This window comes from Festucalex cinctus, chromosome 16, assembly GCF_051991245.1.
Source record: "Festucalex cinctus isolate MCC-2025b chromosome 16, RoL_Fcin_1.0, whole genome shotgun sequence".
NCBI classification, from domain to species: domain Eukaryota; kingdom Metazoa; phylum Chordata; class Actinopteri; order Syngnathiformes; family Syngnathidae; genus Festucalex; species Festucalex cinctus.
The window spans coordinates 20,291,719-20,316,449 of record NC_135426.1 but is presented as its reverse complement, the minus strand read 5'-3'; the positions used below and the strand labels follow the sequence as shown (position 1 = coordinate 20,316,449).

At 39.4% G+C, this 24,731-nt stretch overlaps 3 protein-coding genes across 6 annotated transcripts in view; 1 reads left to right on the top strand and 2 right to left on the bottom strand.

Moving 5' to 3' along the window:
* The window catches only part of osbpl8 (oxysterol binding protein-like 8), a 40,485-nt gene extending 35,521 nt beyond the window's left edge, over positions 1–4,964 (bottom strand). For 3 of the 4 annotated variants that reach the window (XM_077498650.1, XM_077498655.1, XM_077498652.1), the window contains exon 1: positions 4,677–4,964. The gene's annotated coding sequence lies outside the window, so the exon portion shown is untranslated. The remainder of the gene's footprint in view (positions 1–4,676) is intronic. The other variant, XM_077498653.1, reaches the window with a different exon arrangement.
* A 601-nt stretch (positions 4,965–5,565) lies between these two features.
* zdhhc17 (zDHHC palmitoyltransferase 17) lies at positions 5,566–17,517 on the top strand. The gene is made up of 17 exons (XM_077498658.1): positions 5,566–5,707; positions 8,674–8,777; positions 8,857–8,979; positions 9,048–9,125; positions 9,345–9,489; positions 10,099–10,163; positions 10,355–10,517; positions 10,601–10,726; positions 10,948–11,090; positions 11,173–11,275; positions 12,930–13,052; positions 13,421–13,483; positions 13,553–13,646; positions 14,592–14,675; positions 14,914–15,071; positions 15,159–15,253; positions 16,003–17,517. Exons 1-17 carry the CDS (start codon positions 5,645–5,647, stop codon positions 16,139–16,141), a joined length of 1,869 nt encoding a protein of 622 aa, XP_077354784.1. The 5' UTR covers positions 5,566–5,644; the 3' UTR covers positions 16,142–17,517.
* Positions 17,512–24,586, bottom strand: csrp2 (cysteine and glycine-rich protein 2). The gene is made up of 6 exons (XM_077498662.1): positions 24,475–24,586; positions 22,273–22,389; positions 21,653–21,821; positions 20,551–20,680; positions 18,561–18,654; positions 17,512–17,670 (listed from the first exon to the last, which is right to left on the bottom strand). Exons 2-6 carry the CDS (start codon positions 22,382–22,384, stop codon positions 17,594–17,596), a joined length of 582 nt encoding a protein of 193 aa, XP_077354788.1. The 5' UTR covers positions 22,385–22,389; positions 24,475–24,586; the 3' UTR covers positions 17,512–17,593.
* Positions 24,587–24,731: the final 145 nt, after the last annotated feature.

Sequence of the window (24,731 nt, the reverse complement as noted above, 5' to 3'; positions counted from 1 at the left end):
ATTGTTAACCTTGTCCACCTGCGCGTGTCTTCCCTTCCCAGTGTATCTACCAATCAGCTTCCCCTATCACTTGTGTCTTGCCCAGCTGTGTCTAGTCATTGTCAATTAGTGTGTGTGTGTATTTAGTCATCTGTTTTTGTTTCAATTCTTGTCGGTTCATTGTTGTTATTTTCCTGCCTGAATTACTTTCGTTCTCCTGTCCTGTGCTCTGCCCTAGTTTCCCTTGTTCATCTGCCCGGAGTTTATTTGTGTTTTGATCAGTTCCTTATTTGCCTCCTGCTTTTGTTTTATTAATAAAATCCCTCCTTGACTCCTCTGCCCTCGTGCCCTGCTTCGCCTGCATTTGGGTCCTTCACCCCGCCGACACATGACAAAAATACTCAATCTGTAGAGAACTGCAGGGACGCTGGAGTCGCTCTTCAAGAAGAACCTCTCTGCACGTGTGTATCAAACGGCTCCATCAAAAGCAATGAATCGTGTTAACCTCAAAAAGCCTGCAGCTGTGCACACAATTGTGGCATCTGCCTGAATGAATTACATTACGTGAGCTCAGCGCAGCCTTATCTTCCAAGTATACACCAAACTACGGGGATTCAAGTTTAAGTTCAAGGGGAATTAAAGCAAACAAAAGTACTGTAGTCTTCCAGTCAGTCAGATGGTTTTGGGGGGGCGCTGATATGATATTGCTGTCGATTGTTATCAGTGAAATGTGTCACGTAGTTTATGCGACTGCTATGTAAATATAGTTTGTTTTTCCATTGTTTTACCTTTCTCTTCCTCAAAACTAAACTTCCCGTCCTTACGAAAAAGCCCAAACAAGTCATTTTCTTAACTCTTACTACAGTGCACCCTCGAGTCTTTCTAGTTTGCCTTTTTTTTTTTTTTTTAATTGGAATGTATCCTCTGCTCTTTGCTGAAAAACCGACTGGTGTTTTTGTGCTCTTTCTGTAATGGCCTAAAAATGCCACAAGATGGCTACAAAGCACTGGCTAATAGGAAAGTAGTAAAAGGTGTCAAGGAATATGTATGTACAGCCCCACTAGTCTAAACATGGTATTCTGATTAATATTGCTTTTGTGAAATACGAATAAAAGCAGCAAAATTCACCCGTTCTTATCCATCTCAGGGGGTGGCCATTTTGCCACTTTTTGCCTTTCATGGCTCAGCTTGTGAATGTCACTTAACCAAACTCAGAAAACAGGTGAGCCGTGATTAGTCATTACCTGAGCCCTGAGCAAGTGTGATCTAATTTTCAGTCGACGGCAAGTGGCAAAATGGCCGCTCCATGAGATGGACAATAAAACGCTATTTTGCTGCTAAACTCATGTTCCACAAATGCAATATTGATCTGAATGCTATATTAAAACAAACATATATTTTAAAGAACATTTTGGGATTGACTTTCCCTTTAAGATAAATCTTGTGAGAAGCGTTTGAAATTATTGCAGTGTGATGAAATTATGCTACATTACACTATAGTACACTAGTACACAGGTGCCGGACCGCACAGATACACTGAGAAAAAATAAAACAACAAAGCATATCAGTCCTAATGACCAATGCCAACCCCGACCCCTTGGGGATTAGCTTCCAATCAGGAATACAATATATACCTACCTACCGTAATGCGTTTGCAGTCACTTGAATTAAAAATATACATCTATGAAGAAAGTCCAATTGTCTACAGTTCATGAGGCCTGCTTTTTACAAAGCCAGGTGGGGCCAATGGCGACAGCTGCCGCTACGTACTCTATGCAAAGCCCCCACCGTGGCACGGGAATGTCTGCGAGTCAACCCCTGACACTTTTTCAAGATTATTAAACCAAGACTGATTTGATGTATGGCCATGCGTCTGGGGAGACTGCCATGTCCCCAACGGAGGCGTGATGGGGGTGAACACTTAAGTATGGCCTGTGGAAACGGCCTGGGCCAGTCATAAAAATCCTTTGACACAGCCACAAATTTCTTTTCACATACACACAAAAAATCAATTTTAATAAAAGCAAATCAGAAATAAATAAAAAAAATACTCCACTGTTACTCCACTGTTGTATTAAAAACCTTTCGTGACAAATAGTACCAAGGGAGATTCTAATAAAATTCCCGAAGAATTGTTATAGATTAATATGTGCAGGGCAATTATTAGTCAGTACTGGCAAGCAAACTTTGCCAACCTATGGCCTATTCAACCCGTTTGGCTCTGTGCATTTTTACAGTGTCATGAGGAAATCCTAATTCCCTAATCTTAACTTCCCCAAGCAGAAATACACTGACACGTCAAGGCAATGTGACAGTCATCACCTCTGATGACCAAGTACAGGTTTTGCAATACAGCGAACCTCCAATTTTGCCTCTAATAGCAAAAATTACGGTTGCAATTGCATATAAATGACAAAAGACTGCCCCAAATCACTTAATAACAGAAAAGATCATAAAAAGCAAGATCACGCTTCTTGCATGTACGTCACAATCATGAACCCATCCATGTTACACAAAAGACTCTCCAGTGTTAAACCGCAAATATTAAGGGGTTCACTGTGCAACACACAGATAGCATGGCATTATTAAACACAGAAAGAATACATTTTAAAATTATTAGGCTGACAAAAACAAATTACTATCTTCTGAAAGCTTTTCTTGGCTTTGTTATTACCAGGCCAAAGCGCCACTCGCGAAGGGAAGAGGATGGAAGCTCCATTTGCCTGGCAAATGTGTAAGTTGGATCTCAAGCCTAATTTGGCATGGAAAGTCTGAAATAACCATTCATTAACAATGCAAATGTGGGGGTGAACTGGAAAGAGAGCATGGAGTGTACACAGCCTGGTGCAAAAAGGGTCCTTCCACTGATTTACTTAAGGATTAAGTGTATTACTGTAAAACACTGTCACACGAATATGTGCCACTTGAAAGTTACATCAAACATGTTCTTGCACCAGCAGTGTTAATCCAGCTTTGAAGTTTGCAATTTATGATGCGTTGCATATTACTGGAATGTGGATGAACGCTCGAGTATAATATACTGTACACTGCCACATGCATCATCGTTTAGGGTTGGTCGATTAATCGCTAAAATCCAAAAGTAAAAACTCTTTTTGAAAAAAATGCCATAATTTGCTTTTGCTTTTTATTGAAGGAAGGTGAAAAATAAATTGCAATCATAAATTGGATTTTTGTATGTTACATTGATTCTCAAAATGTGATAAACGGACGGACTCCCACTCAGGGGTGCATGAAGAATCACTCAAATGTTCAAACGGTATGAAATTGTTTGTCTTAAACTTGTTTTGAATACAACAGAGGCCTCCAAACTAAGGCCCGGGGGCCATTTGCGGCCCATTTTTTAGTGGCCCGTGAGATATGCTAAAAATGGCATTTGACTCAGTTCAAATAAAATAAAAACAAAAATGTTAGGAGATGGTCAAAGTAAGAAGGGAGGGTGTTAAAAAACACAGGTGCTATTAAAGGTTATTTTAGTTAACTAAAACTAACGAAATAACTAAAACTAAAATTCAAAAAACAATTTCATTAACGAAATAAAATAAAAACGAAAATGCTTTTTAAAAAACGAAAATGAACTGAAATTACATTTTATGTTTATAAAACTAACTAAAACTATAATTATAACAAAAATAAAAAAGCACCTTCAGAAAAAGTCGCTCCCATGGCGTTTTTTAAATATTGCACACAAGTAATATACATAAAAAACTAATACTAATACTGAAACTAACTAAAACTAAACTAAAACTAAGCATTTATTAAACAATTAAAACTAATAAAAACAGAACAACCCTGAAAACTAATAAAGACTAACACATTAAAAATTCCAAAACTATAATAATACTACTGCCATATTACAAATAAAATGGTTTATATACTGTAGCATTTTTCTAAATATGCAAAAGCACAAATAAATAATTTTTACAATTTTTAGGATTAAACACAATTTCTCTTCATAACATTATGTGGCCCTTGCGTCCTTCTGATTTTCTGTATGTGGCCCTCAAATGAAAAGGTTTTGACACCCCTGCTATAGTGCATTTGTTAATAACAGTAAAGTTGTATTTAACTTTAACACAGTTGCAGTTAATCTTTGTTGTTTTCAAACATGTATTTAGGTAAATGTGCAATTCATTTGAATTTAATCATCATTGTTTATACTGTTACCGTTGCTTGCTTTTTATGAAGACTTACTCGTACTATTAGGCTATTATAACGGTAGTACTCGGAGAGCTACGCATTTTTTGTGGCACCTGATGTAAAAAACAAAAATAAATCTTTAATAATATATTTGGCATTTTACCACTGATAGTTTGGCTTTTAGGGTGCACCAGATGACTTCAATTTATCATCGAGAATGAGTTATTATGCATTGTTGCATTTTCCCGGCTGCCCCATACAAGCGAAAGTGGTAACATAGCACCAGTGTGCAGTAGGACTAGTGTATTGTGCGTGGGAGGTCAAGTGAATGCTGGGAAAGTATCTCACAATAAAATATCCCCTTGCAGACAGATTGTTGCAGGGTTTACTTTCCCTAGATTATTACATAATAGTACAGTCTGCTCGTCTTCTGCAGAGGTGACTCCAGCGTAAACATTAGCACACCTAGCTGCCTTTTTCCGTGACAGCTGCTTGAAACCCCGTGCAACTGTGCGTTATTTGACACCTTTGGTACTCACCTGTGGCGAGAAATGGCTCATAGAAAGAAAATGCTCTTAAATCCGCGTCTTCTTCAGGTAGGGTTTGGCTGACTAGTGCTAACTCTTTAGCCTATTTAATATTCACAAGCGAGGGCAGTAATTATCACTTACTGTTTAGCGCGGTCCGATTTGTCCCCATGTTATTACATGTATGGTTAAAAATACACACAAACAATTGTTTACGCGACGAATAAGACACATTTAGACAACTTGTAAGCTGCTGTTATACAGACTGGGATGTGTTTGATTCTCGAGAGGTGGGCAGTGGCAGTTGCCTGCAATAACAATCAAGGTTATGAGTTCCGATTATTTCGCTTCAATATTAAGGCTACATGACAAAACGGATCGTGGGTTTGGCTTCAACACGCAACCCCTTGCATTGAATTTCATAATGTTACAAATTTTAATATAACATAGATCGTTTTTACACTTTTCGTTCTCAATATTGGGGTTTCCTTAACATGACTCTATTATTTTACTTTGAAGTTTGACCGCTTTGTATCCGGTATCTGCTCTCTATTCACAGAACTTGGTGCGTGCTGATGGTTTAAATTACCTGGATATTACCAACACAATTTGTTGATTTTTAACTAAAAAGCACTTAAGAAACACAAATTTAAAATAATATTTCATGTTAATTGTAAATAATAATACGATTACAGTCATCGACATATAATAGTAAATTAGTGAGGAGCCGGCGACATCTAGTGGTATTACCTGTTCATTACATAGCCTGAACTTCCCACAATGTTGGCAATATCAGATGTGTTATTTATACAGTATATGGAAATTATTTTTGTTGTTAAATAGCACCTAATTGTAGATTTAAATAACACGAATAAAAATCATTTGTTTATATTTTTGACAGCTCCGCCCTCCTCGCATCCCCATATGCCCCCTTTGCAGCCTCCCGTTTCCCACAATGCACTGCTGGCATCACCACCAAGATGGCCGATGTCATGGAGGAGTATGAGAAAGAAGCTGGCTGCGTCCCTATTCTCCATCCAGAGGTACGTTTGTACACCCTTCTCTCGGGCTTGTATGCATAAATTCACCTAAGACACGATCTAGAACATCGGCATGGATGTTCTTTGCATTTCGTCGTGTTCTCCCCCCCACCAAGAGCTAATGCCCCCTGCATTACCACTAGCGGGGTGGGGGATGTCAGGCTGCTAACGATGCTAAATGCGCTAACGGCAACCCCCCACCCCCCACCCCCTCCTCAACACACCTCTCCTGCTGCATTGCTAGTGCTCACAGCCACATAGTAGATGTCTGTTATTTTCACGCGAAAATGTTTACCTCGGTTTTTCCCAAATGCACAGCCGCTATAGTGTATTCTAAGTTGTGCGTTTCCAAGTGTCCCTTCGCGTTAAAAAAAAAAGAAAGGGAAAAAAAGTCAATATTCAGTCGAGCGTCATGTAGCTCGGGAGCTACGTTGATAGGGCGAGCAGGTATAAATGTGTGCCAATTTTGTCAAACATCAAAAAGGCTACAGAAGATGTTACTAACATTGAATTATTAATATTATTGATTTCCAACGTGTCGTCGAATAACCTACTTACTTGCACATCATTCCCATGGCTATGATGAGTGTTCATTGATGTCCAATTTGGAATGTGCTAGTTGCTGCTCATTTCGATTTAAAAATATATTTTTCGAGAAGACATAGTCATTTGTATTATTTATGCTGTGTGGTGCGCAATTGGTGTGTAGGGAGCACCAGTCAGCAACAATTGCGCACCACACAGCCTAAATAACCGAGACAAATATTGATGTCGACATTAAAAAATAAAATAAAATACAAATTATACATATTAACTATGTCAAAATGTTTTAAGCATTTGTTTATGTTACGGAACAGCTCAGATTTGCAAAATATATATTTTAATATTAGACAATTAGACATTTTTTATATTTCGAACAAAGCTCTCGGGGTCATCTTACCTGAGCCCTTGTAATGTCATTTTCAGTCGACAGCAAGTTGCAAAATGTGTTTTTAAAGGCACTTATTGGATGTGAAAAATAATGAAAGTATCAAATTAATTATAGACAAAATATTAACTTTATTGCTATAATGGGCTAAATAAGTGGAGTATCGCTTTAAATAATAAGTAGTTCTCTGAAGTTAACACAGTTTTAAATTGCTCTATTTTCATCAGTCATAATTTTTTTAAAAGGCAGCTGTTCCTCAAAATACCAAATGGTGCGATAGGTTTGTCTATCTTTAGTTTTAAATACAATTTTTGTGGAGATGTTAACAATTTGACCAAAAGGTGTGTGGCGAAGAGGTTGCTTTTGTTGCTATTTCCTCTTATCTTTTTTATAATAGCACAATCACTTCCTTTTTTTTTTTTTTTTTTTCGTGAGGTAGGCCCAGACAAATACAATAGTTTCATTGCTTTCTCCTGTGTTTTACACTTTATTTCCAGATTGTGTCTTGTTGGCCTCCACTGCCCTTAGATAGCGAGAGGGACCAGAGCCTGTGCTAAAATAGAGTAAAGGGACGTGAGAGAGAGAGAGAGAGAGAGAGAGGACTAAATTGGGACAGGAGAATTGAACCAATGTGTATTACACACCAACAGATGAACAAGTGGCTGTCAGAATTTCAGAAAACTGCAGTTGTATATATACAGTCAAACTCGGCTTGTAGCAAACATGCATGATGTAATGTGCGCTGTGATGGCACAATTGTAATTTCAGTATCCTGAGCATATGTACCAGGGACCAAACCTTCACAAAGCATGTATGTACTGTAACTACCCTAAACCTCACCCAAATCAATATTGTTGTAAAATGGAAGAAAAATAACACTTGATTGTGATCAAGTGAAGAATGGAGCGTCTTATTGTATTCATCACTGCAGTGACAAATGCCTTTTTCCTTGGTTGGAGTGAGGTAAACGCACCACAGTGGGGTGGCAGATCCGGTTGGCAAGGTGTCACTGCGGGAGAGTGACGTTGAGGGAAAAGCTGTTGTCAGAGGGTTTCGAAACGAGCCTTTCAAACCCCGATACATTTGCATACAAAAACATATTTAGCCTACATTTACAACATGGCAAATTGCATGTTTACATTGTGTTATCCAATTGTTGTTGAGTGTGTACTGTTTGTGAGAAGAAGCATGTGCTCCGAGTTTTCCGGACCATCAAGGCTAATTACGGGTTCTGCCCCATCACCGTGGAAGCTAATTGAGTATGAGAAATAGTGTAGATGCTGCATTGCACATGTGAATGTGAACACATGATTACATCTTCCCCTGCAGGACTAGATTAGCCTGTGATGTCCTGTTCTACCGCTGCATACGGTGTTAAAAGTTTTTCACTATTTCAGTTTTCCTAATTTGTTTGCATCTTGGCCAAAATGGCGTCATGTGACGCACTTTGGACTCCGGCATGAGTCAGCCACAAAATAAGAGCTTGCCCACCTTCGCTCGCGTCAGTGATAATTTTCAATATTTGCAATGTGCGTTAGCTAGCTAGCTATGCTACACCCACGTCTTCCCTTTGCATAGTCCACTGGTGTGGCTGCTTTAGACGACCCGGTGGGATATCTTCCAGCGACTGCAGGATTTAAGCAGATATATTTTCGTGTTCGTATGTGTAGGCATAAAAACTTATGCTTAGATGAAGTAGCATCAAATTTGCCATTTGAAAGTTAAGCAGGGCGTGGTTTCAGTGCATCCAGCTGACATGCTCAAAGTTCAGCTTGATTTTCCTGATTTTGAAAACTCATTCATTGCAGATTTTTTTTTATTATTATTATTCATTCAAATTCAGCAGGGTTATTGTTAGCACTTTTTTTCTGTGGTGTGTTCAATTTAGAAGTCATTCATCTTCAATTTACAGATATCTTCTTTTAAGTTTCTTGACTCCCTTAGTGGTGAGAGTTTTTAATTTCCCGTTGCCCTCTTGTCTGGAATGCACCTGCTAACCTTGCCACAAAAACCCTGGAGAAAACCTGACCTTGCTCTTTAGGAAATCAAGCCTCAGAGTCACTTCAACCATGGCTACAATGAAAACGTCAGCCGCAAGAACCACGTGGATGACTACAGCACATGGGACATCGTTAAAGCCACACAGTGCGTGCAAAAAAAGCGTTTTGGGCTGATTTGGAATTGATTTTCAATTCACCCTAACATTACTTCATCTTCTCCGCAGGTACGGCATCTTCGAGCGATGCAGGGAGCTGGTAGAGGCCGGATTCGACGTTCGACAGCCGGACAAAGAAAATGTGACGCTCCTCCACTGGGCTGCTATAAACAACAGGGTAGACTTGGTCAAGTGAGTCTCCCTCCTCATCAGGTGTTATTTCTAATAATGTCATAGGCGCTAATAATACATTACTGCAGGTACTATATATCAAAAGGGGCGATAGTGGACCAGCTCGGAGGAGACCTTAACTCCACACCACTGCACTGGGCCACCAGGTACGTTCTGTAACTGTTTTATGGTAAACGGGAAGTGTCTTGCTCCTGCATTATTGATAGCCTGTGTTCCACCTTACATTGACCTTTTAACCCCCCCCCCATTGTCATCTTCTTCGTCTCCATGACTGCAGCAGGTGGAAAAAAATCAAATCTATTAAAATGTAATGTTTTTGTGACTCCTACAAAACAAGTTTCATTATTTATTTTCTTCCGTTCCAGACAAGGCCACCTATCGATGGTTGTGCAGCTGATGAAATACGGCGCAGACCCGTCCTTGATCGATGGCGAGGGTTGCAGCTGCGTCCACTTGGCTGCCCAGTTTGGCCACACTTCGATTGTTGCCTACCTTATCGCCAAGGGACAGGTCAGATGTGGATAACACTTGATATCCTCCAACATTCCATGAACTTGCATTGGATTCATTGACAGTCCTAAATCATCCATCCATCCATTTTCTGAACCACTTGCTCCTCACAAGGGTCGCGGGGGGTGCCGGAGCCTATCCCAGCTGGCTATGGGCAGTCGGCAGGGTACACCCTGAAATGGTTGCCAGCCAATCGCAGGGCAGTTCAATTGTAATTAACTTAAATTCAGGACGTTTGCATTTGATCTGTTTTTAGACATTTTATTTTGGTGCAATTTATCTTTTCTTTGCAATACATATGAATTTTTCCATACGTTTGAATGTGAGTGTAAATGGTTATCTGTCTATTTATGAGACGCAACTTACTGGTGACCAGACCAGGGTGTCTCACCCAATGCCAGCTGGGATCGGCTCCAGCTTCTCACTAATACCCTAATGAGGACAAGTGCTATAGAAAATGGATATATGGGTGAAATTTCAGTTTGGGTTGTGCCTCGGTTGTCCACCTGAGGGAGACATTGCATTCATTTTGCCTTCATGTGCTCTCATCTAGTTTGCTTATTCAGCATTTTTTTTTTTTTTTTTTTTTTTTTTTTGCGTGGGTGATAGGATGTGGACATGATGGACCAGAACGGCATGACTCCTCTCATGTGGGCGGCGTACAGGACGCACAGGTGGGGAAATGCACACGTTGAGTTATCGGCTCTGTTCTGCTGATAATGACGATGATGCTGAATGTTGCAGACCAGAAACACAGGGGAAATAAGCTCTTATCTAGCTACCACACAGATAGCCGTAAAAACCTTGAACCTCCTTGAAGTCGTGCAGTTCAGTTATAGCTACATAGCACTGCTTTTTGCTACAGTGTGGACCCGACCCGGCTGCTGCTCACCTTCAATGTGTCTGTGAACCTGGGCGACAAGTACCACAAGAACACGGCGCTACATTGGGCCGTGCTGGCCGGCAACACCACCGTCATCAGCCTGCTGCTGGACGCCAATGCCAACGTTGACGCGCAGAACATCAAGGTACTAAAATCAGCCAGTGCAAACTCACTTTCTGTATCACATTCACTTTACATTCTGTATGTTTTTTTTTCTTTGTGTTTAAGGGTGAAACGCCACTTGATCTCGCCAAGCAAAGGAAGAACGTGTGGATGATCAATCACTTGCAGGAAGCGCGGCAAGCGAAAGGTTACGACAGCCCGTCCTATTTGAAGAGACTCAAGATGGATAAGGTGGGCGCAGACGTAGAAGATTACTGCATGCTGATTACAGTTCTCCGTATAATCATCAATCATTAGTCATATTTCATGATGTCAGTCTGACAATTTTCCCTATTGAAATAGAGTTGGTCCTAATATGCTCTAGCAAAAAAAAAAAACCAACAACTGCATAAACAAAGTAAGTATATTATAAACATAAAACCTTGTCTTCTTGTTTTGTCCTCCGCCTGAAGGAGGTAAGACAGAAGGTGATGCTGGGAACGCCCTTCCTAGTCATCTGGCTGGTGGGTTTCATCGCCGACCTCGACATCGACTCTTGGCTTATCAAGGGCCTCATGTACGTGGGTGTTTGGGTGGCGGTGCAGTTCCTCTCCAAGTAAGTCTGCACGGGAAAAGGATATCTCATATAAATGATTGTTGTGTTTTGGAATAACATTAACTGACCTATTTCCGTCCAGGGCTTTCTTCGACCACTCCATGCACAGTGCTCTCCCTCTGGGAATCTACCTGGCCACCAAGTTTTGGATGTACACAACTTGGTTCTATTGGTTTTGGAATGATATCCTTTTGGGATTTGTGCATGCATAGAATATGTTTTACCCTTTGTGCAGAAAACAGGCCCGTTCCCCTGTATTATTTTGTGGAGTCATATGCCAAGCACCAACCTGTCATAGTGACAGATGGCTTCCAATGTCCACCAGACGGCATTACACTTGCGTGTAGAGCACTGTCTAATTCTAGGGGAGGAATGTGGAATTAAAGCTTGTTGGTCCTTTCAGTAAATCTGACTTAAACAAGCAGGTTGTAAATGAGATCGATTTGACTGCTTTTTCCCCTCACTTTTGTTTTATTTAGACGGTAACACAAACAATTCTTAGCTGGCATAGCTGTGGGCTGAGTTTCAATCTATTTGGTTTAAAAGAGCCAAAACCCCAAACATTAATTGGGATGGATGGCAAAGCGGAGTGTCCAATCATTGCACGTGCAAATGGGCTTGTTAGCCACTTTTCTGTGGTTTAGATTTATGGACAGAGTTGGAGTGCACCAGCTGCTGGGTGAAATCCAGCAGAGAGAAAGAATCTGGCTGCTCATGCATATTTTTTTTTTCCTGTTCAGTGAAGAATTGCCTTTCTGTGTGCAAGCCGCTAATTGAAGGAGGGGAGGGCACTGAATCATATGCCTCATTGCTGCACTAATAGGGAGGAAGAGTACAATATTGAGCTTGATGAAAAGAGGCACACTGGGTGTCTTCATTTCAGCACTGTCCACTATGGTTCTGATTTTTGGGATTACAGCAGAGTTGGGCAAACTTTTGCCTTCAAGCACAGATGGGCCAGGTCTTTCGTAAATTGGAAGGAAAAGAAAATTAGAATTGTAATATTAAAATAATTAATATTATATTTGTGTTATTTATAATTAAAGTGGTTATATTTAATTTCATTTCATTTTGTGTACCTTGACATTAATTTCAAAGTGAAATAGAGTATATTAATATTGAAGTACTACTTGTCAAATGTTCATTTACAAAAAAAATGTACAGTACTTATTTATAAATATTTAATTTAATTTAATTTTAAATGTATTTACTATATTTAGTATAAAAACTGGTTAATTTATATTAATTTTTGCTTTTACTAAATGAATTATTCAATTAACTGATTTTTTTTATATATATATATAAATAGTAAAGTAAAATAAAAAAAAAGGTACTTATAGATTTGTGATGTATTTGATTGATTATAAAATTAAGTACAGTAAAATAATTTATGAAGAGAATTTATTATTAAAATAAACTATTTTACATAGACCGTTTAGCCTTTTCACCCAAACTGTTTTACATAAATGTTTGATTATAATGATTTTCTTGGTTTTGACTGCTAGCATGTTTTCTCGTGTTTTCGGTTTCCCGCATTGTCATTATTTGTCAGGCAGTATTTTTTTCCTTCCCTAAAAATGAAAGGATATGCTGCTTCATGTGACTGACCTGCAGGTGGGGTAGTTGTTGTTCATATATTAGCTGTACCCACTGATGTGCTGTGCCGAACCCTGGGGGATTAGAAATTTGCCAGCGTAAAATGTGACATCAAACATTAGTATTAATGAATCTCATCCTAAATTCCAGTTTTGACACATAGTGACTCGGAAAATGCTCTTGTAAAACGTCACAGTCTGATATTTGAGCGTTGGCTGTGTTCCTTAACCTAATCCCGCACATCTCCCCTTCGCGACGGTCCACCTGCCATTCCTCATCAACACGCTGGCTCTGTTCTACAACTTTGGCAAATCGTGGAAGTCAGACCCAGGGATCATCAAAGCCTCAGAGGAGCAGAAGAAAAAGGTGAAATCATCGTTTTCCGAGCGTGTTAGACGAAGCTTTCAAGCTGTCTCATTCCAATTTACACCCCTTGATTTCCCGTAGAAACAAACCCAGAAGTGAAAGGATTTTTAATCTTTGTATAGGATTTCTATATAGTCTTAAGTTTAGCCCAGTTAACAAATAACCATATCACTGATGCACCAACTACTGTCCTGTACTACATAAAAAAAAATTAAAACATAAAATATGAATAATTCAACTTAATGCAGGAACAAAATAATGATTTTAAATGGTCACTGAATTAAATTGGGCCTGATGATGATATTTGTGTACCCATCATAAGTTGTTTCCTAATCATTCATTCAGATATCCTCTCTTCCCTCCTCCAGACTATTGTGGAGCTGGCAGAGACGGGCAGTTTGGACCTCAGCATCTTCTGCAGCACTTGCTTGGTACGCCGGTATCACTTTTTTAAGGGCCAATATAACTACTGAAGAAACCTTCACTTTCTCCCTGTGCAGATACGGAAGCCTATCCGATCCAAACACTGCGCCGTGTGCAACCGCTGCATCGCCAAGTTCGACCACCACTGCCCCTGGGTGGGCAACTGCGTGGGTACGTCGTGGAGGGGGTCACACTTGAGCTGACAAATGAGGAGTCATCACGATGATTGGTGACCCTGTGGCGGAGAAGACAGTGGAGCTTTAACTTAGGAGTAAAATGAGTGGAAAGAGACGGTGGGGGAAGTGAGGCGCACCGAGGGGCTCATCGAATCAGATGGTCCGGATGAAGCTTTTAGATCGAGGAAACAGATCACGCTCCTACTGAAGTGTTTCAAAGTAGGAAGGGAAAGATGACCTCTGATGATGAAGAAACATTTCGCTGGCATCGGGTCAAAAGCTTGGACCCCAAAAACGGCATGTCAACAAAACAAGCTAATTTCTATCATTCTTGCTTCTTGAGATATTTTGTCAAAAGCTTGTAACGGAGTTCTTTTAGGACCTTGGTGACTATTTTGAGTGGTTTCGTCATAGCGGTAGCGAGTAATTGTGATTCACCTGACCAGGCTAACACGGGGATATCATTTTTAACTCATTCACTGCCAGTCATTATAGAAAATTTTTACATTTCCAATACTCACGTGATATTACATTCAATAATTATATATAAACCGAATCTACCAAATAACAGAATAGACTCCCTACTTTTTGTCCCGTCCCGTTCTTTTATAATTGACAGCAGAAAAATGTAGGTTTGCCAAAATACAGCCATTTCTCCCATGGACTCTGAAACTGTGTTTATTTCCTATAAAATGGGGCAATGATGTCATCTACCGGTGGTTGGGCATCAGTAAAGTTGTTTCCAAGTTTGATATTTACAGTGGAGCATGCTCAGATTCGCCCCCATTTAGCACCGCTCTAAAAAATACAATTGACAAGTATACTTGTCAAAGGCAGTGAATGAGTTAACAAGAAACACTTTACCCATTATGGTTTCGCCTCCTAACAGTTGCTTTTCCAAATAAAAGCGGGAAGTGACGTCTGTTGTTTGTCTCCACAGGAAGTGGGAACCACCGCTACTTCATGGGTTACCTGTTTTTCCTGCTGTGCATGATTTGTTGGATGATGTACGGCTGCATCTCATGTGAGTGCTTTCACCTGCTTGTTCTGGATGACTTCTGAAGTTTAGAGAAGGGTCACCTGAAATTCCACTCAAGGCAGGGACCAAAATCCATGAGTAATTGGCACGCCACCTTAAAAGGGTTTATAATTGCACATAGAAGCCACAAAAAGGCAGAAAACCACTTTGAAGGGAGACTGGTATTCCGTTTGGATTGATTGATTTACTGTGCTGAACTTCCTTCCTGTTCTGTCCGCCACAGACTGGAAAATCCACTGCGCCACAACTTACGCCAAGGACGGCTTCTGGCTCTACTTGACTCAGATTGCCGCCTGCTCGCCGTGGATGTTCTGGATGTTCCTCAACAGCGTCTTCCACTTCATGTGGGTGGCCGTGCTCATCATGTGTCAGCTCTACCAGGTCGGTCGGGACACCTCACTATATATACTGCTTCATCTAGCTAGCATAAATCCGACTGGCTGACATCGCGATCTTCTTCCCCGCCAGATCGCCGCTTTAGGAATCACCACCAATGAGAGGATGAATGCTCGGAGGTACAAGCACTTTAAAGTCACCGCCACGTCCATTGAAAGTCCCTTCAAGTAAGTATTGAAGGATGATGATAGGATGTTTTCACCATAGATTTAGTCTCTCACAGCTGCAACCGTGTGGTTTGTCACTCCTTGTAATTTTAGAAGTATTTAATTTATAACCTGGGCAAGCAAACACGAGAGACGAGGATTGATGTGTGCCGCTGTGAATATTACTATGTCGCTTCATTGTGGTTGCCCTAAGTGCATGTTCACCCACTTGTAAAGTAAGCAACTCAAAATGTGAGAGTGAAGCCAAAAAATGCATTTAGGTTTGTCTAGGGAAAAAACTTAATACATTTGACGTTAAATACTGCCACACTGCTAGAAAAAAAAAAAAGGAAAAAAATGACAATGTTAAAAAAAAAAAAAAGTTACGGCAAAAAACTCATACTGTAATAAAAGAAAATTTTAATATTACTTGTTATAACACTAAGTTATTTTACAGTCAAAATGTGATGCCAAGTATCAGCATTGGCCTAAAAAAAACTTGTCGTTCAGGCCTTAGTAATAATTTACAAATAAAAGCCATGCAGTAATGTACATCTGTATCATAATGAAATCCCTAATCTGTTTTAACTCATTTAGTGCCAACCATTTTCAGACCCTCCTTTACCCTACCACATAGAAAAAGTTTCAAAATATGTAATTATTTACCTGGGATTGAATGCCTGGATTCTTAAAGCACATAAAATACGTCCTTGGGAATAGGATTGAATCAATTGAGCACTGATTCCTATGTTGGTCCCTCTGTTTTGCAGCCACGGTTGCATCCGAAACCTCATCGACTTCTTTGAGATCCGCTGCTGCGGCCTGATTCGGCCCGTGGCGGTGGACTGGACCACGCAGTACACAATAGACTACGACCAGACGTCAGGCTCTGGCTACCAGCTCGTGTGAAAAGAGGAGTGTGAAGACAGAAGGGGCAAGGGGGAGTCTCCATTTGTTGTGAGAGTTGACACTCCTTTGGACCATCACGCAAAACATCGGACGGAACTAGCATGCTGTTAAGGGGTACAACCCCCCAACCCCCCCCCCTTTTTTTTAACCACTATTAGAGGGAGATGGACAACAAAATGTCGCAAAGTCAAAGCACCTCTGGCACTAGTAGAGATGCAGTTGCAGTATCCCCTCCTCACTTTATTTATGTTCTTTTATTTACAGATAAGGGAATGTGTTTATCAGCGCTCTGGACTGGAAAATATCCTAACAAAAAAATCCAATGTGTCACAGGTATTATATTTATTTAAAACATATTTATCAATGAGATGATCCATCATTTTTTTTTTTTTTTAGCGGAGTAGGCTTTTTTTTTTTATATTAAGAGTGTAACTGTAGCTATTGGTGTATTTATTATGACTTATAGGACAGGAAGGTTCATTCCATGTGTTATCAAAAAGCTGTAAAGTCTTATGTATGTTTTTTTTTTTTTTTTTTTTTTGGTCTGCCTACAAACTTGCACTGATTTTTTTTTTTTTTTTTTTTTTTTTTGTTACTGAACAAAAGGGCCCACAGCACCTTTTCCCTATTGTTTACTTTTCCCTTATGTGAGGCGGCGAGTGTAAAGAATGTGTACATAAATAATCTGGAAATCCATTTTTTTTTTTTGTGTTTTTGTCAGTGTAGTTTTAAAATTCAATTTGAGGGGGACTATGAAAAGGACATGAAGAAGTTACTGTAGCTTTTAGCGATGTCCAACACTGGTGTCCCACACTTGCATGTCTGATGCCCCGCCCAGGCCACTGTATATACTCAGTGTTACGTATCGGCGAGTGCATTCTGTTCCATTTGTTTTATCAACGCTCAAATCCAATGTCTAGTGAACTCCTCGACTGTGTATTATATTTCATGCTTGTGGACTGTACGCATCCATTTTTTAATTATTATTTTTATATGTCATGGGTTTGTTATACCACTGGATGTACAAATTGTAAAGCAAAGACACTAGACAGTCCCCCCCCCCCCCCCCCCCCCTTTTCTAAAAGCAGAAATGTGATCATGCAAGATGGGCCTGTGCTTTTTTTTTTGCTTTTGTTTTTTGTTCTTTTAAACCAACACACAAAAAGCAGTCCCGGTTTCACAAGTTCTTCCAATGAAAAAGTCAGTTGAATTCCGGGTATATCCAGTATTATATAAATACATACACAGGAAAATAAGACCGTATCATTTCCAGTGCCTCTCTGTGCCCACATCACTTTAACTCCGCTTCAGATGTAAAACATATGGGCATGGTTCAGTTTTAATGGCTTTAATAATAAAAGACAGTCAAATGTGAACTCTTATGTGGAGGGGTGTATTTTATTTGAAAAGGATTAAAAGACAAAACAAAAAAAAAAACGTGTAATGAAGATGTCACTCGGCGTGGACCAGGGCGCCCGCTCCTTGGCCGTAGCCAAATCCTTTCGGGCCGAAGTTCTTGGCATAGCAAGCTGTGGAGACCAATAATAAGGCATTCATCCAAGATGGAACTATGAAGCATACATGGCACTTAAGCCAAACAGAGCTACATTTACATAGTTTTGTTGGATGCACAGGTTTGGATGCTCTAGTTTAGCCGCTGATGAGCAGCATATGCTTTAAAACTGTTTATGACCAATGCGGTAATATGTCATTTTAAAGAAACAATTCTCAGGGGAAAGTTGCTTTAAATCTGCATGAATCTTTTACCTCCCCTGTGCTGGACAGCAATAGCCACATTCCCACTCGTCAGGATTTGAGCAAACAACTTTGTGTGCTTTTCCAATGTGTGTGTGTCACTTTGTTGGCCTGGTTTTCTGATCTCACTTTGGTGTCAGAAGTTCAAACTGCATGTTACGGTGTGAGAAGCACCCAAACAGTTGTAAATTGTTTGCCGTAGCCTACTGAGTCAGAAATTTGTCTCTTTATTGTGTTGACATGGAGATAATCCGAAAAACAGAATAAGGGGAAAAAAATGTTGAAATGTGACTGCTTCATTTGATTGATGCAAAGACATTATACACAAATTAAATTTCAAGGTCCAGTGAAGAAATGTTGAGCACATGGTTGTTAGTTATCTACCACATAGTGGTGTGTTTTTTTGTTTTTTTGTTTTTTAAAAAGTTGCTTCCAGTACAGTTTGTCTTTGAAACATATTTATCACAAAAGTCAAAATACGCGCCTACAATTTTAAAAGAAACTTGTTAAATTGTTGTATAATAATAGCAGCACAAGAGAGTCAGCTGAACCAATGTTGCTCGTGATGCCTTTCATGATGTCAATAGCCAAGAAATAAAGGAACTGTCTGCCATTCTGTAGCATTTTAGTGCTGGGGCAAGGAAAAACACGAGTTTGAGGGCACCTTTGCAGTAGATTTCTCCTTCGTTGTCCGTCTGGGTGGTGGACTCTAGGCTTTTGCCACACTTGGCACATCGGAAGCAGTTCTTGTGCCACGGCTGTGTGCACAAATTATTAGCAAACAAAGCATTCTTTTCAGAGCAGTTAGTTTGAATATGACAACCACAATTTTTCATACACAGACACATAGCAAATGTTAACATAAATAGCATAGTGGCTAATTGTTATTCCACACAACAACATTTTGGACATTGTGTGTGTGGTGGTGGGGGGGGGCTATTGGGTCAAAGTCTAGATTAGGCTTTGGTGTCAGCCTATGGCCGGGGTCGGCAGAGTGTAATAAAACGCAGCCTGCATTTATAAAAATAAAACGTCAGCCTTTTGAAAAGGCAAAGTATATAAAATCAAATTAATACAGTTCAAGTTTGACGTCTGTGCAAATGCCAAGCAAGTCAGTGCAAGGGTAAAACGAAGCAGCATCCTCTTTTTTTTTTTTTATTTTTTTTTTTTTCTTTCTTTTGACAGTACGCAACCAACGCAGCTATCCTCGGACCTCAGCAACAAAACACAATAATATCCCTAGCGACGAAGTGGCGCAAAACCTCACCCGGGACAGCCATCGGACTTTGTTGTGTAGCAGGAGATCGGAATATTCGCTGTCAACTTCATCAAGCAATTTGCACGGAAATGACGGTTGTTCAGAAAATCCTTCCGCATTGGCAATGAATGCAAATGATTCGGTCCAAGAAACGTTAAATCCTCTGTTCTCCTCAGTTATTTTTCTCTTTCTCCCTATCTATGGCCCATCACACAGCCGCCGGTTTGTTTACATCCCGCCCTGCTGATAGAAACGTGTGCCGCAGGCTATGACGTAAATCTTTGTTGACAGAAATGTTGAAATGTAATATTTATTCCACATATTTTTACAGCATTGGAAAACGTTAAGAATGTTTGTGCCATGTTTGTGTCCTCCAGAAGCCATATTACATATTATAATTATTATTATAACAAAAAATATATTTCTCTTCCCCATCTTTTTCCATTTTGAAACACTTTTTATTTTTCAGCCGCATGCGGCTACAGAGCCGCGGGTTGCCGACCCCCGGCCTATGGTATTAATGCTGAAATCTGATTGGTTACCATCCAGGAAGTACACAGGAAATGGGACTTTAATTGGCATACACTTGACAGCTGGTGTAACTTGACACCACAATCGAGATAAAGGCAGACTTAGAGGAAGTCGTAAGTTGTTTCACATAATGGTATTTTAAAAATATATCCCTAGATTTATCATTCCTGAATCATGTTTATGAGGCAAATGTGTGACTTTTTACAGGGTGCTGTTTTCAAGGGGCTGCCTCGGCTGGAGTCGTTACTGCTAAAGAAGAGCTCGGTAACTTCACTTCCTGTCCCACTCTGCTTGCTTTCAATATAAGAACACTTGTTTGCGCTTAACCCTACCTATAGACACTTATTGGAACAAATTTGATATGCTGTTATTGCTTCCCTTGTTGATTGTGTTTGTGTGCCAATACTCTTAAAAATAGAATACTGTTGCATTTACAGTAAATTATGTAAACAAATCATTAAAAATAATAATAATGTCACTTTTTTTTGGGGGGTAATTTTCAAGACATATATGTGAAATATTTTGAGAAAAAGTAGCTAAATCGGAGCACCCACCCCAAATTGTTTTTAGGGAAAATGTTTTGTTAAATATAAACAAAACAAAACAAAAAAACATTTCCTTGGATTTATCATATCATCAACCTCTTAAAATATTGCCCGTCATTTTTTTTTTCATTTTTTTTTTTTTTTGCAAGAAGATAATGCCTAAATCATCACCTCATGATGTAAATGATTCAATTTTTTGTGTTTCCTGAAAAAAAAAAAAAAAAAAAAAATGACAGGCAATTATATTAAGAAGGTGTAGATATAGGAATCTGACAGAGTTGTTGAGATTTCTACTGATTTCCTGAAGCTAGCACAGTCACCTTGCCTGCGCCCATAATCTTCTCTGCGGCGTACACGGAGTCGCCACAGCGAGCACATTTTTCCGATCCTGCATATTTCTGGGCAAATTTGGATGGGTTGGGGTTGGTGGTGGGCTTGTGACACTGCGACCTGTCGGGACACAGACAGTAGATAATGAATTTGATGTAGTCCCCCCTGGAGGCCCTGGAGCTGCACTCAGTGGAGGGGGACTACGAGCCCTCCTGAATGAAGCTCTTTGTGGCATATTGTGAGTCCAGTGTAGCTTGTTACATAAGAAAACAATTCCATAATAATAAGCGGTTGGATGAACATGTTGGCTAGGTGTTTGTTTTGCTCATTTTCATAACAACATTCCTTGCGATATTATTGTGCCAACACCTGACTCATTGAAAACAAAATTCAAAATTCATTAGGGAGCTAAAAAACTTGAATGAATCCTCAAGAACAAAACAAATCTGCTGGAGTATTTCTTAAAATAAAATTGTGTTAGCATTAAGAATAGAAATGACGACACAATGTTTATTTGGCTTTTGGCTTACAAAATATAGGCGTAAAAAAATAAAAGCATAATTTTGTTTAAGTTCTTAATTTTATGAAGAGATTATTTTTCAGGATTTTTTTTTTACGAAAGTATATTTATATATGTATTTTATCAAGAGTATCATAGTTTAATAACATATATTTATTTACTGATTTTATGAAAATCTGATTTTTAAAGTCGCAAATTTATACAAGGAAAACTATTTGTAAATAGTAAAAATAATTATAATTAATTTGTTTTGGTAAAAAAAAAAAAAAAAAAAAAAAAGTCTTGACAAAAAAGATTTGACAATAAATGTACTGTAGAAATCTGTTGTTTGACAGAGTAAAATTTTATCTAACTTCAAGAAAAATGTCCTAATCTTTAGATTAAAGTTATTTTGATAAAGGAAAATATTTTTGCAAAAAGTCCTATTCTAGCCAGGAAAAACAACCTTCTTTCCATTGATCCCAAATACTGTTTAGCAAGAGCCTGAAAGTGATTTATATCGAACCTAATATTATTTTTATTGTTGTTGTTTTTGATGTGAATGTGAAGTAACGAGGGAGAGCGCTGCTTACTGCTCGAGTTTGATCCCCAGTCGCTCCCCTCGATCCGTATTGAGCGTGCCGGCGCCTTGTCCGTAGCCGTAGCCTTTTGGACCGTACTTCTTGCCGTAGCACGACTTGCAGTAGAGCTCCTCATCGTGGATTGACACCGTGGTGCTGTCCAGACCTTTCCTGCACACCACTGACAACCGCACCCACACAGGCACATGTTAGTTTATTCGGTGTATTTAATGTGAGTAGCTTTAGTCTTATTTAACTCATTCAATGCCAAATGGATTGTTTGGATTGGATGGCAGTGGGGGTGATTTGTGGCCAGCCATTCTTGATACCAGCACGTGGATGTCAATGGGAGGGAAAAATAGAGAAAAAGGCATAGAGCCAAAGACACAAAGTCCCCGTACTCATCATCATCATGCCCCAATGTGACAAGCCTGTCTTTGTGAGACTTTCTAAGGCAACATCTCAGGCTCTGACTACTCCTGTCTACGCGTTTCCAGCTGAGATAGTCCGCACTTTCACCCCAGCGTGATCTCACTGGAACAAAACAAGCGCCCCTAACACAAATACGCTCGGGGCCCAGTACGCCTTTTGTCCGCGGCTCTGTGCGGCCCGCTTATCTCATGGGTACTCACTGCAGTGAAAGCAGCCCTTGTGGAAGCTCTTGCCGTCGCACTGCACCTCCTCGGCGTGGTACACTGTGCCGTGGCACGCCGTGCACTTGTTGCCTCCCCCCCAGTTCGGCATTGTGGCTGAGACAGATGGCAACATGGACAATAGAAAGCAAACAGGAGTTTAGAACATTCTGACAAGATTTCCTGGGGATGTTTTGTTAGTTTTGATCTCCATCGACAGACGTGTGGTTGTGCAGAATTACCGTACTCAATAATAGTAGAAAATGTTGGTGACATTTTAGATTGTCCAAATAGTTTAATCTCAAACCAAATTTCCCCCTTGAAATTGCTTCAAGCACAAGGATACTCATACAATGAGGAAGAGAAGAATCCTAAATACAACTTAAAAAAAAAAAAAAAAAAAAAGTAAACTACTCAGCAAACTTATTGATATTTGATAATCGTGTTGCTTCGTGTTGGACTGATGTTTAGATTTCCTATAGAAATGAGAGCACAAGTGTAGTGACTTTCTTTCTGGGTGGAAAAAATAATCTCCAAACCTCACAGTCACAACCTGGGGCTAAAGGACAGAATAAATTCAACTTAATACCCTGAGGAATGCCTCTGGGCGATGGGATGTTGCTGCAAGCTCAACCACAGACCCTCCATTAGAAACATTACATTACAATCGCTCCCTTGATGCCTCAGCGCTTGCGTCTGGCTGTAATTACAGACCCTGGCCCTCCCCAAAATGTGTCCATTTGGGCCATTTGAAGACCTTGATGCGATGACATGACTTACTATGTGATTATCTGGCTAGATTCTGTTGTCTTCCTCACATCTGGATCAACACAATGCCAGGCTGACTCAATGGCATAATAGACAACAGAAAGAGTCAATAGTTTACACTGAAACAACTTTTCTAAAGTTCACATTAGTGTTTTTTGTTTTTTTTTAAATCAGTCTAAACACATTGTCCTCATTTATAACTGAAACAATGAAGTATGTGTTTAATGTAAACAAACTGGTTTGGTTAATTGAGTTTCAAAAATTCCTACAGTGAACATGGCACATATGCAGTGGTGGTCATATCTCAAATCATCTTCCTGAATTGAAATGAAAAGGAATGCCATTAATCTGTTCCAGCCAACCAACAAACACCAATAAAACTTTTGACAGATACTCGTTGGCCTGTCTATGGCGTTATGCATTGAGTTTTAGCATCTTTTTTTTTTCTTTCTCTTCTTCTTCTCCCCTTAGAACCGATACCGATTATTAGTAGTCAATCAGGCCAAAATATTGGCGTCAAAATTGGGGGGGGGGGGGGGGGGGGGGAATACAAACTCCTACAAACTATTAACAATTATAATTATTGAAATGTCTTTAACCACGTTTATTGAAGAAAATTTCACTTTTTGAGACAATCGGCACCTTTGTTTTGAAATTCTAACAAAGTTCAGGGAGGTCCCAGGGTCATCAAACAAACAAATTGCTACTTATTGTTTGCTACAGTAAATATTTTTCCCAAATTTATGAAATGTTAAGCTTTCACTTATCTTGGTTTTACTGTCAAAGATATATATAAAAAAAAAAAAAAAACAGAAGGTGCAGAGTTTCCAGGGCCAGCAGCAAGTTAAGATACTTTCAATAAATAGTTCCCTGAAGTTTTAAATTTGTTCAATTATCAGCTGTCAGATTAGCGATGCTGATATTTGTCAAAATGCTGAATATTGGCGACGAGAATACAGTTGACAAATAAAATGTTAATTGGTCATTAAAATGTGTACCGACAGCGAATGGAAAAATACATTTTAATTGAATCATCTGAGCATTTATTTGTTTAATGCAGTTTGAAACTGCAAGTTGGTCAAGATGGTGCACTTAAGAGTATTTATTAGTGATCTTGTTAAAAAAAAAAAAAAAAGTTAGAGAACCATTATCGCATTTTCTTGTTTAAAAACAGTAGGCTACTAGAATGTTTTTAAAAAATACATTTCGACATGTATCACCAGCTATCAAACTAACAAACTAAGAGCCTGTGCGTTATTTTCACACTGATGAGGTTACATTACATAGAACGTGTACCATTAGTGATCGAGTAAACAATCATTTAAAAAAAAAAAAAAAAAAAAAAAAAGAATCCCCACGTACCTGTGATAGTTCAATAAAATTAAACAACTACATTTTTCGAAGCTGTGTGCAATATACATGTAGTTAAAATACCTTCTGGTAGATGTTACGAAGCAGGCAGTTCCAGATGTTTAAGATGGCAAAATTCCAAAGGACGACGTCGTGTCGTGTCGTGTGCTTCTCCGTAATGTCTGGGTGACGTAGCACTATGCTCCTTTTTACCGACAGCGAGATGGGCGGGGCTTAGGAGCTGTGAACGTAGACCTGCTGCATTCAGGGACTGTTGGATTTTTAAAAATATTTATCCCACATACGCCATTGTGAACAAATTTGTTTTACGGCCGAATGAA